The following is a 13,482-nucleotide window of genomic DNA, read 5'->3' on the forward strand; positions in this document are numbered from 1 at the left end:
AAAAGAAAAGGAAAGAAAAAAATCCTGAGACAAGTCAAACAAAAATGTAAAAAATGTGTTACCCCTGAACCCTCTCAAGTTCAAATCAAATCTAATTTATTGATCACATACACATGGTTAGCAGATGTTAATGCGAGTGTAGCGAAAAGTTCCTCTGCTGGTCAGGTCCAATCTCCTGATGAGTTGAGGTGGTCTGAGCATGGTTCTTCCTCCGACCCAGTGGGCAAAACTGGTTGGAATGACGCCATTTCAGTGGGTCTTCAAGTCTTTGACTTGAGACAGTGTTGTTTTAGTCAATACAGTGGGGATGATACCATGAAGCTATCTACACTACAGTAAACTCAAGCTATTGTACCACATTCAAAATAGATGCTTGGTACTGCCCTGGTCCTCCCTGCAGAAATGTATACATCTTCTCTCTAGACCACAAATCTCATCTATGAGGAATGGTAGGCACTTTATGTTGACTACAGCTCAGCTTTTCATTTATGATATTATGTCTCTCATTATACATCATTCACAACATTTCATCATTCATGTTCTGATACTGAGGTAGACATTTTCATACGCTTTATGTGCAAGGTGTTGATTTGTCATGTCATGCACTTCTAAGAACTTTGCTTCCATCGACAGAGACTACCCACTGGATACACCATGTCATTTCAACATGGGTAATTGGGTAATATTTGGTTGAGACGTTGATCAACAACCTATATTCACCCACTTAAAAAGACAGACAAAAAGTTTGTTGAATTTCCAATGTGTTATCAGTTCTAAAAGCACAACCAAATTCCGATGGAAAACAATGTCCGATTTTTGGTTTAGTTGTCACCCAAATGTCTTTCACTCCGCTTTCAACCATTTAAAAACACAACAAAATTCAAATGGGAATACAATGTCAGATATTTTGTTTATGTATACAACAGATTAATCTAATAGCAGAACCAAATGACCTGGATTGCAGTAAAAGTACATGGTACGAGTGATCAATGCCATTCGAGATTCTGCACAGATTATTACAGCAATTGTGAAGATCTCCACAGACCTGCGATGACCTATGCATGCTATCTTGAACATGGTTTATATGATTACATAAGAAGAAATGTATAGTTGCAGTAACTTCAAAATTTAGCCATGGTTGTGTTACTCATTTTAAGGTTCAATGGTACATTTGTTTGTAAAATAGCTTTCACTTTAGGCTATTTATTGTATTTCAAAAGTGATATTGTGTTTGGTTGTCAACCAAAACTAAACATTTGAAGGAGATTTATCTTTTGCTTAGAAAGTTGAATCTGTGCCACTGACTTAGTCTGGCTTTAATTTTAGTTTGTCTACAAATTAATAATTGATGTGTTGGATTCACGATCTCCATCTCAACCAAAAATCTAAGTCAAAGTATAGGACTAATTAAAATCAAACTCTGAGATGTAGAGATATAAATTATTAATTTCCAGTTTGTCTACAACTCATTCAAATGTTGATATTTGGTTGAGTTGACAACCAAACACAATTCAATATCACTAAATCTCTTACAATTTGAAATCAACCAAAGCTTGAAACCCTATACTTATTGTATTGTCAATTTTTTGTTGAATTCTGGGTGGAATTGAAACAATAGCTGTTGATGACTTTGCAAATGTTATATACAGTGCCTTCAGAAAGTATTCAAACCCCTTGACTTATTCCACATGTTGTTGTGTTACAGTCTGAATTCTAAATTGATTAAATTCCTTTTTTTTCTCAACCATGTACACACAATACCCCATAATGACAAAGTGAAAACATGCTTTTAGAAAATTTAGCAAATTAATTGAATATAAAATACAGAAACATCTAATTTACATACAGTAAGTTTTCACACCCCTGTGTCAATACTTTGTAGAAACACCTTTAGCAGCGATTACAGCTGTGAGTTTCTCTGGGTAAGTCTCTAACAGCTTTCCACACCTGGATTGTGCAACAGTTGCCATTATTCTTTTCAAAATTATTCAAGCTCTGTCAAATTGGTTGTTGATCATTGCTTGACATCCATTTTCAGGTCTTGCCATAGATTTTCAAGTAGATTTAAGGCAAAACTATAACTCGACCGCACAGAAACATTCACTGTCTTGTTGGTAACTCATAACTGCCATCGATAAAAGACAGTACTGTGCAGCTGTCTTCATCGACCTGGTCAAGGCTTTCAACTCTGTCAATCACTGTATTCTTATCGGCAGACTCAACAGCCTTGATTTCTCAAATGACTGCCTCGCCTGGTTCACCAACTACTTCTCAGACAGAGTTCAGTGTGTCAAATCGGAGGGCATGTTGTCCGGACCTCTGGCAGTCTCTATGGGGGTGCCACAGGGTTCAATTCTCGGGCCGACTCTCTTCTCTGTATATATCAACGATGTCGCTCTTGCTGCGGGTGATTCCCTGAACCACCTCTACGCAGACAACACCATTCTGTATACATCTGGCCCTTCTTTGGACACTGTGTTAACTAACCTCCAAACGAGCTTCAATGCCATACAACACTCCTTCCGTGGCCTCCAACTGCTTTTAAATGCTAGTAAAACCAAATGCATGCTCTTCAACCGTTCGCTGCCCGCATACCCAACTAGCGTCACTACTCTGGACGGTTCTGACTTAGAATATGTGGGAAACTACAAATACCTAGGTGTCTGGCTAGACTGTAAACTCTCCTTCCAGACTCATATTAAACATCTCCAATCCAAAATTAAATCTAGAATCAGCTTCCTGATCAGCAACAAAGCCTCCTTCACTCACGCCGCCAAACATACCCTCGTAAAACTGAATATCCTACTGATCCTCGACTTCGGCGATGACATTTACAAAATAGCTTTCAATACTCTACTCAGCAATCTGGATGCAGTCTATCACAGTGCCATCCATTTTGTCACCAAAGCCCCTTATACCACCCACCACTGCGACCTGTATGCTCTAGTCGGCTGGCCATCGCTACATATTCGTCACTAGACCCACTGACTCCAGGTCATCTATAAGTCTATGTTAGGTAAAGCTCCATCTTATCTCAGCTCACTGGTCACGATAACAAGCACGTGCTCCAGCAGGTATATCTCACTGGTCATCCCCAAAGACAACACCTCCCTTGGCCATCTTTCCTTCCAGTTCTCTGCTACCAATGACTGGAACGAATTGCAAAAATCGCTGATGCTGGAGACTTATATTTCCCTCACTAACTTTAAACATCAGCTGTCCGAGCAGCTAACCGATCGCTGCAGCTGTACATAGCCCATCTGTAAATAGCCCACCCAATCTACCTACCCCATCCCCATATTGTTTTTATTTACTTTTCTGCTCTTTTGCACACCAGTATTTGTACTTGCACATCATCATCTGCTTATCTATTTTGCTGAATTGTAATTACTTCGCTACTATGGCCTATTTATTGCCTTACCTTCTCATGCCATTTGCACACACTGTATATAGACTTTATTTTTCCCCCATTGTGTTATTGACTGTATGCTTGTTTATTCCATGTGTAACTCTGTGTTGTTGTTTGTGTGGCACTGCTTTGCTTTATCTTGGCCAGGTCACAGTTGGAAATGAGAACTTGTTCTCAAATAGCCTACCTGGTTAAATAAAGGTGAAAAAAAACTGGCTTTGGGTTTTAGGTTATTGTCCTGCTGAAAGGTGAATTAATCTCCCAGTGTCTGGTGGAAAGCAGACTGAATCAGGTTTTCCTCTAGGATTTTGCCTGTGCTTAGCTCCATTCAGTTTATATTTATCCTGAAAAACTCCCCAGTCCTTAACGATTACAAACATACCCATAACATGATGCAGCCACCACTATGCTTAAAAATCTGGAGAGTGATACACAGTAACGTGTTGTATTGGATTTGCCCCAAACATAACACTTTGTTTTTTTGACAAAAGTTAATTGCTTTGCCATTGTTTTTTGCAGTATTACTTCATTGCCTTGTTGCAAACAGGATGCATGTTTTGGAATATTTGTATTCTGTACAGGCTTTCTTCTTTTCACTGTGTCAATTAGGTTAGTATTGTGGAGTAACTACAATGTTGTTGATCCATCCTCCGTTTTCTCCTATCACAGCCATTAAACTCTGTAACTGTTGTAAAGTCACTATTGGCCTCATGATGAAATCCCTCAGCGGTTTCCATCCTCTCCAGCAACTGAGTTAGGAAGGATGCCTGTATCTTTTTAGTGACTCGGTGTCAAAGGGATAATCAATGTTTGCTTTAAAAATATAAATTATTACCCATCTACCTTTGCGAGGCATTGGAAAACCTCCCTTGTCTTTGTGGTTGAATCTGTGTTTGAAATTCAGTGCTTGACTGTGGGACCTTCAAGATAATTGTATGTGTTGGGTACAGAGATTCAAAAATCATGTTAAACACTATTATTGCACACAGAGTGAGTCCATACAACTTATTATGTGACTTGTTAAGCAAAATTTAACTCCTGAACTTATTTAGGCTTTCCACAACAAAGGGTTCAATTTTAAATAATTTGTAAACATTTTGAAAAACATAATTTCACTTTGACATTATGGGGTATTGTGTTTAGGCTAGTGACAAATAATCACAATTTAATCAATTTTAGATTCAGGCTTTAAGACAAGAAAATGTAGAACAAGTCAAGGGGTGTGAATACTTTCTGAAGGAACTGTAGGCCTAAATAGCATCATTGATTATATATGAGTGATAAAGTATGGTCACATTTAATTTATCTATTAAACCTATACCCTTTGGAAAGACTTTGATAGCAACAGTGACTCTATTTAGTTTTTAAGTGGTCTAATTAGTTCTCAGTCATTCTCATGATAGCTCATTGGTAATAGCCTGTGACAAATATCATAGCTGGGCTGGGCCTGGTTAAAACCCTGGATGGAAGACCAAAGGGTGGCTGTAGATAGATCAATTATCCAGTAGGAGGTGCTGCCCAGCCTGTTGTTGTTTATTTTCTCATAGTGGATATCACAGGAGGTTGGTGGCACCTTAATTGGCTCGTGGTAATGGCTGGAGTGGAATAAGTGAAATGGTATCAAATACATCATACACATGGTTTACATGTGTTTGATGCCATTCCATTCACTCCTTGCCAGCCATTATTATGAGCCGTCCTCCTGTCAGCAGCCTCCACTGGTGGTTATAACTATGAAGATCTGACGTTGTTTTAAATGTACAAATTCAACATATTTTATACAAGGTTTGTCTGTGTTGAAATCTGGTTACCATGATGACATTATCCTGTGATTGAAATTTCACCCTCAAAACAACAGATGACTTTCTTCAAATCCAATGTATTTTCCATGTAGATTCCACTACCACAATACGTTGACAAATAAACGTTGATTCAACTAGTTTGTGCCCAGTGGGAAGGAACTTTGTGTTTGAAAATGACCTCCGCAGTAGCCGTCACCGTTTGAGTAATTTCCAAAGTAGCAAAAGGAAAACTGTCAAACTAGTTTCTGACATAAATTTCCATCCCTCAATGTCAAGTGACACCAGTGAAAGGCCAGGGGAAACTGTTTATTGATCAGTGTAAAACTATTCAAGGGAGCAGATGAGGTTATATCTGAGATAGGCACTTACCAACCAAGACATTATGCTGCCCACCAGAGTGCTTTAAAGAACACAACTTCATTACATCACGCCACTTGTATTTATATCATTTTAAAGACCCTGCTGATTGGTTTGTATAGGTGTTGATGGGAGCGGCTTCCTAGCACATCAGAGCTATTAACTGATAATCGTGCCCATTCATAATCTCCTGCATACTAAATGCTTGGATGTCACAGTGCATTTACAGGGTCAGGAATTGGAACTTGGCCAGTTAATGAAATGGGAAGAACTCCAGCCCAAGCCATTTGACACTGCCAGCTGCACCCTCTCACAATTAAATTAATTCCATTTGCAATTCTGACCTTTCCCCGAAGCGAACAAAGAAAATAGGCAGCAGGAGCCTCGATTTTGGACCGCTCACAATGAGGCAAATGATCTTTTCTCAACGCATTCATAATGGATTTGATTGTTGGTGACATTAATAAAAGCACTTGATCAATATTTTAAATCAGATACACAAAGAAATTCCATTAAAATAAAATAACAAACTGAATTTTATAATATCTGCACTCTATTGTTTTGCCATTCATTTCAATGGAAAGAGCAGAAAAGCAGTTAACTGCTCGTATTGCCATGAGTAGACAGTGAGGGAAAACTGTCAGAGTCCATAAAATGCCCATCACAAATGATAATGTGCTGTGCAGGAGTCAGCACCACAGCTCTCAAGATGGGAAAATATTGGCAAGTGTCAGATAGCCAATAGATTTATGTATGCAAATGTGCAGGATCAATATGTCTGCCATTGCTGAAATTCACAATGGCTTTTGTGGTTCTCAGGAATATTTTCTGTCAAATAAAATCAAGTCGCAGAAAAAACTGAATATGAAAGGAAAACAGTCCTAACCCGGAGGAAGAGCAGAGATATTGTGAAAAGGCCACGGTCAATGTTCCACAAGGACTTTCAGCATGATTAAATCAACAATGAATGTCACCAAAAGGACAAGGGAGAAGTATAGCTACATCACTAAAGCATTTACATTGTGGTATTGAAATTCACTTTGTGTCCTTCAAAAACATTTATTACATTAAATAAATATCTCTCCTCCTCCACGCGTCCTACAAAATGGTACACCCAACTACTTTACAAATAAAGAACTGAATAGATAATATGAACGAGAAATAAAAAACAAACTAAGCACAAGGGGACAGACATGCTTGTAACAAGACAGTGGCATTGGTACCCATGGGAACTCAAGTCAAACGTAAAGGTTGTGGTATCTGCATAATCATTACCACTTGGACAGTAAGTCATTCTGTGAAGACAATCAATGTTTTTTTAAGGAATCTTAAAAACAAGGGAGAGTGCTTTAACGAAGATCTAGTGGTCATGTAAATGGCCAAGTTGACAATATTGCTATAAGCAATTGAGAAGTAATCTGAATTCACATACATATTCTAGTTTGTTAACAAACAAAATACTATTATATTATTCGGAGTGGCTGCACGACCTTTGTTCGACCCACCCCTAAGGCCCCTTTTTCCCCAATTTGAAACCTCCTTTTAATGTATATTATTCACCCCATAGGATAATAAGCACCTTGTGTATGGCAGTCTCTAACTTTGACTAAAGTGATAGCACTCTAGGTTCAAATGCTCTTAAACAAAATACTTCAACTCCTTTAAATGCTGTTTCCACGCTTGCAGACAGTGACCCTCATTTGGAAGTGCAGATTGAGCCCAGTTTAATAGTCACCCATGGATAATATCACATCTTCTGCATTGAACCAGAACAGAACGACTTGCTCATCTGAGCACTTTTCTAGTTATCAGGCCTCATCTCCTCTGACTCCAATGACCCGGAGTCCCTGATGCCAGAGGGCCACATGCTCAGTGTTGAGCTGTGGAATTAAGGTTAGGTGGTAAGACACAGAAACTAACGGGAGCGCAATTGGGAGTCATTTCTCTTCCAGCCACAAAATGAGCAGGCAAAGGATCATCCGAGACCACAGGAGCCCCACTATCAACAGATAAGAGAAAGAAATGAATACGATTGGGCACTGAACTTCAGCCCTCCCTTATCCTTTAGTATATGAACTCCAGACAGATTTAATAGAAATTTGCGAAATCAGGAAACCCTAATATCATGCAATCTATCAGTGAGTTAGCTGTGGTACATACTCTTTGCTTCACACTAAAAGTCAGAAAAAAATACTTTAAAATCTAAATCAAATTGTATTTGAAACAACAGGTGTAGACTAACACTGAAACACTTACTTAAAGGCCCTTCTCAATAATGCAGAGAGAGAGAGAGAGAGAAAATAAAAATAATAGAAAGATAATAACACGTAATAATAAAAGTAATAATAAATACACAATGAGTAACATTGTTTATAAAACTTATGTCGTTCACATAATTTAAGCGTGAATGTCATGTAAGCAACTGAGCAAACACTTTGGAATGAATGATCACCCTGTACAACTTTGACTAAAATATGTAAAGAAAAACCAAAGGCATAACCAGGCAGATTACACAAAGACCACCAAAAATAACCACTATGGGAAACAGTTTATTTTACATCATGTCCACAATCCTGCATAATTACAAAATAGTACAATCGGATGCTTTCAAATATTTTTTTCTTAATTATCTCTTTGTCAGCACAACCGTATAGAAAAATACAAAGCCCAGAGAGTAATCATTGCTCACTGATAGTGACAGTGGAAAGACAAATGTCTAACCACTGGGACGACTGCTAGAGATCTGGGAGAAAGGGGGCTCACATTTGCAAGCAAATTATATTTTGGGAGAGCTGGCAGCAGTGCAGCAGTGTGCATGACAAACTGGTGCAATTTCAGCCATGTCGCAGGAGCAGGGCGATATTTGTCTCATGTTGGCAAGGGTTAGTTTCCTGCTGTACGTAGTGCTCTCAGATTTGAATCGCTAGGGGTCCAGGGGCCTTCTCTTGACAGGGCACAAATAATTACAGTACACTCTTTTCAGTGTACTCTATTATATTGCTCTTCTTATCTGTGGGCTGAGGGTGTACTTGATCAAGTAAGGTCACTGTATTTTGACCACAACACACCATTACATTGCTATTTGGAGATATGATAAATAAAGCCAATGCTAGACAACATTTTTATCTGTTCTGTAGCTTTTTGTTCATTCGGCTCTTTTTTACCTCATAGTGTACATATACTGAGGAATGTTAAAACTACAAAGGGAAAATAGAGAGACATTCAGAGTGTTTTTGTGTAATTGATGAGGTAAAATAAATGTACCTACATTATTCTAAACCTGCACTGAATGCCTCCGATGTCAGGATAAGGTTTGGTCTATAGGATGCAAAATAGGTTTATCTAGAATAATCCATGCGATCACTTTGTGTCTCCTTTACAGTGCAACTCAAACAGCACTCTTACAAACAGCCGATTTATTAACAATACATTATTTACATAAATATGTAATTGCATTTAACTAAAAGCAAATTACAAATTTAAATACAAATGTACAGGATATCATATCCAGAGTACTGAATACAGTGGGCTAGAAAGAGGTTTATCCCCAAAAACAATCACATATAAAAATATGTTTTGAGTAGCTCAACCCTGTCACAATTGATTTTTCCTTCTTTTTGATAATAAGAAGGGGCTATTGATGCATGTTCCATGCCGTTCCTACTTGGAACACAGCCTGTGTCAGTAAGATAGAGATAATCCTACAAAACAGTACAACAAAATCCTATAGTGAGATAAGGTTCATACAAAATCAAATCAAATTTTATTTGTCACATTCTTCGTAAACAACAGGTGTAGACTAACAGTGAAATACAGGTCCTTTCCCAACAATGCAGAGTTAAAGATGAAGATAAACATTTGAATAAAACATTCAAATAGTGACACGAGGAATAAATACATAGTGAATAACAATAACAAGTAAAAATGGCTATAAACAGGGAGTACCAGTGCCGAGTAAATATGCAGGGGTAAAAGGTAATTGAGGTAGCTATGTACATTCAGGTAGGGGTAAAGTGACTAGGCAACAGGATAGATAATAGAATGTAGCAGTAGCATATGTGGTGAGTGTGAAGTTTGTGTGTGCGGAATCAGTGTGCATGTGTGTACATGGTATATGTGTGTGTGTGTGCACACAGTAGGTATCGTTCCTCTTTACAGAGTCAGAAGGGAATCTGAAATTACAATTCCATTTTCAATGCTTCTCTATGAGTACAAATTTGGAATTTTGGTTTACTTCCTGAATTGAAATGGAATTTACTCCCAACCCTGGCCCTGACTTTTATCTCACCAACAAACAATATCCTAACTAACCGGTTTAACTAACAATTGGTTGAATCAACCAAACGTTTGATGAGGTGGCATTACATGTCCCACTGAAACTAACTATGGGTGGATATATTTCATTCAAGATGTAGTATAGTACTACAGTACGTGACAACTTGTAATCATTAGTCCAAATGAATGAGTTTCTATTGGAGAAATTCAGGTGGGTCCTTCCCCGTTTTGTCCATTTAAGAACATTTTGCAACAGAATCGGCATAATGAATACACCCCTGATATGATTTTGGAGTGTTTCCTGTTTCAACATCTTAGTCTCCTGCATTGTATCAAATCCTGATAAAGGGTAGGAATGTGTATGCTATTGAAAACACCTGTGAGTTTCTAGTGAAACTGGGCTTTGTGGATCCCTGCAAGAGCACTAAATTGAGTGGTGTCAATAGTGACATGGTCCCATACACAAAGGCCCTTAAGGAGTGGACTCACTTCGTGTCTCTCATAATGGGCTGCCTCACATATGAATTTCCTCTTTTACAGATACCTAAAGCAATGCATTAATAAGACAGCTTGTCAATATGACAGTGACAATGCAAAGTCATGTGCACTGGACTTTCTGACAGGTCTTTGAAGACGTATTATGCAGTTCTAAACACTGGACAGGACATGTCGCGATGATTGTGTTCTGTATAAAGTTGTTGGGCTACGAGAGACGTAATACTGGCAAGTAAAAAAAATCAAGTTGTAAATTGGCCACTGCTTATAACAAACTGGTAGTTCTATCAATAAGTGTACAAAACAATAGAAACAACTTCCTAATATTGAGTTGCACCCCCACAAGGTGTCAAAAGCATTCCACAGGACCATGGTTGACTTCCAATCCTTCACACAGTTGTGTCAAGTTGCCTGGATGTCCTTTGGGTGGAGGACCATTCTTGATACACACGGGAAACTGTTCAGCATGAGCACACTCCAGTGTGCCTGGCACCTATTACCATACCCCCTCTGAATGGCACACACACAATCACGTCTCAATTGTCTCCAGGCTTAAAAATCCTTAAATCTCCTCCAATTTATCGACACGGGTTGAAGTGGATTTAACAGGTGACGTCAGTAAGGGATCACAGCTTTCACCTGGATAGTCGGTCATGGAAAGACATTAGATGTGTTCCTAATGTTTGTACACTCTGTGTATGTCTCAATAACATGTACAGTGTTAGTATAATTTAATGAGAATGAATGGAACTGTTAAAGAAAATAAACAAGCTCTCCTCAGAAACTATCATGTGGTCCGCATGGAATGCGTATGAAGCACCATAGTAACTGAAAACTGTTTTGTGTACAGTACAAAGACAAGACCTGTCAGCCAAGTGATATGCACAACGACTACACCATTTCGAAACATCACAACCAACACTGAGATACATTCCTTTATTAGAATTAAAGTACTCAAACATTTGCGGCACGGGAATGTAAAGTCAAAAGAAAAGGCTTTCAAATTAAACAACACAACAAAAAAATCTATTAAAGAAATCGTCAACCATTGCACATTAAGTGGCAATTATTAAATGCACAAATCATACTGGTAGTAAATAAGACCGAGTAGTAGTGTTTGATCAATCAGGGAGTGCGAAGTCCCTGGTTTATCACAGTCCTCGTGCGGTTAATCTCTCAACAGAAATGGGACAGGTGCTTCTTTCAGGTGAAATCATAGGGTAACAGAGCAATTCTCCACCAAAATTAAGTGGTTTTATTATGCATGTCAAAATGTGTATTTTGTTTCTCCATGCATTCTCTTGAAGGCGTGATCTGGACGTAAACATAAGAAAATGTGTGATCATCAGACAGGGGTGCTATGGTTGGCAAAAACGCAGGCAAGGCGGGCCATCCAGTTATTATGCGATAGCTTTGGCTTCGGGTAAGAACGCCTCCCAATACTTTATCAGCTGTGGAGCAGAAGGGAAAATACAGCGAGAATCCAATTAGCTACATGACCATGCGTCAAACTTTTAAGGTAATCCTTAGGAAAATGAAGTTCAAGAATGTCTATTGTCAGTAAAAAAAAAATCTAACAGCAAAACATTTTGTAGTATTAGGCCCACATGTTTATTTCCCTTTCAAATAGTATATTTACGAAGTATATTATTTCAAAGTATGTTTTCAGACATACTGCCACACAATGCACTTTTCTGACGCTAATACTTGGCGCAGATTTTATTTTAAGTTGAGTATTATGCTAATTAGATCGTATGTAGAATTCAGGGAAAACATGCAAGATAATCACTAAATTGTCAACATATTTTAATACATTTCATAATCAAATATCAATTATGACATTTGTTACAAGTTGGTGCAATTGGTGTGCGTGTGGTTATGTCATTTTACTCTCCCTCTACACTACCAATAGGAATCCAAACCCAGATTTGCTGTACCTGCTGTTGTGTTTGCACAAGCGACTCCAGGTATTTAATAATGACAACTTTGAAGTCCTTCACCCTTTCTTTCTGTAACAAGAGAGACATGGTCACAGGTCAGACAAAATAACATTATGATGAGAACACATACGGTCAGTGTAATAAATCACTATCAAAAGTATCATCATAATACTGCAGTAAAAAAAATATATATATATATATTTTAGTTAGGGCTGTCCTGATATCACTAATCAACAATTCAGTGTTTATGGAAACATCAAACTAGCAATAAGGGTAAACATTTGTACTTGTCTTATTTCTAAACTTTAGTTTAACAGGCCCCTCCCATCCACATGATGCCCATATTCTGGGGCGAAACCAAATACATAAAAGGTGTTTTATCGTGTTCATCATACCTCGAATCGGCTCACTTCTTTTCGAATGGTTTTGGAAATCAGCTCAAAGTCTTTTTCACCTTGCTGGACCTTCCCCTCCAACTGCAAAGACAAAATGACATGTTCTCTCCACTAAGAAATTCCACAGTCCAAAACAAGTACACAAGTGTACAGATGTATTCTACACTGGTGTACTGGATTTATACACTAACCTGTTGCATAATTAACTGTTACTGGTCAGTTACTACTGTATACATTATCCATTAGTCAATTGCATTAGATTTTTTTTTAAAGGTATTAAGCAATTACTAGTAATGAGGATAGACAAATTCTCAGGAATTATGGGGTAAAGTAAACTCACTATTTACTGGAGATGATTGACAATACCAAGTTAATGGTGACGCAATGAATATTAAGTTGGAGTAAAAAAATAATAATAATTTAAGACAAGCCCATTTTTACGCTTGCAAATACGAAACAGTCCTGTTCGTAAAGATAGTGTGAGACAGTCACATGAAGCAGTTTGCACAATGCTGTGCCAATTTGCACAGTCCATTTATATATTCAGTTTATTAGGTTTTCAACCCTCACTTTGTCAAATCCTCATCCCCTAGTCCAGCATTTCCCAAACTCGGTCCTTGGGACCACAAGGGGTGCACGTTGTTTTTTGCCCTAATACTACAGACGATTAAAAAAAAAAAAACTTGATGATTAGTTGATTATTTGAATCTGCTGTGTAGTGCTGGGGGAAAAAACTAAACGTGCACCCCTTGGGGTCCTGAGGACAGAGTTTGAGAAACCCAAAGTGATCACTGGTCTATTGATATCAT

General features: G+C 38.1%; 1 protein-coding gene across 2 annotated transcripts in view; it reads right to left on the reverse strand.

Moving 5' to 3' along the window:
* Positions 1-11,257: 11,257 nt before the first annotated feature.
* Positions 11,258-13,482, reverse strand: part of snx2 (sorting nexin 2) — a 28,720-nt gene continuing 26,495 nt past the window's right edge. The window contains exons 13-15 of one of the 2 annotated variants that reach the window (XM_045707929.2): positions 12,674-12,754; positions 12,276-12,347; positions 11,258-11,789 (exon numbers count right to left, since the gene is read on the reverse strand). In XM_045707929.2, the coding sequence (XP_045563885.1) occupies positions 11,739-11,789; positions 12,276-12,347; positions 12,674-12,754 (204 nt within the window). In that variant the 3' untranslated portion in view covers positions 11,258-11,738. The remainder of the gene's footprint in view (positions 11,790-12,275; positions 12,348-12,673; positions 12,755-13,482) is intronic. The other variant, NM_001140343.1, reaches the window with a different exon arrangement.

Source organism: Salmo salar, chromosome 26 (assembly GCF_965601325.2).
Source record: "Salmo salar chromosome 26, fSalSal1, whole genome shotgun sequence".
NCBI lineage: Eukaryota > Metazoa > Chordata > Actinopteri > Salmoniformes > Salmonidae > Salmo > Salmo salar.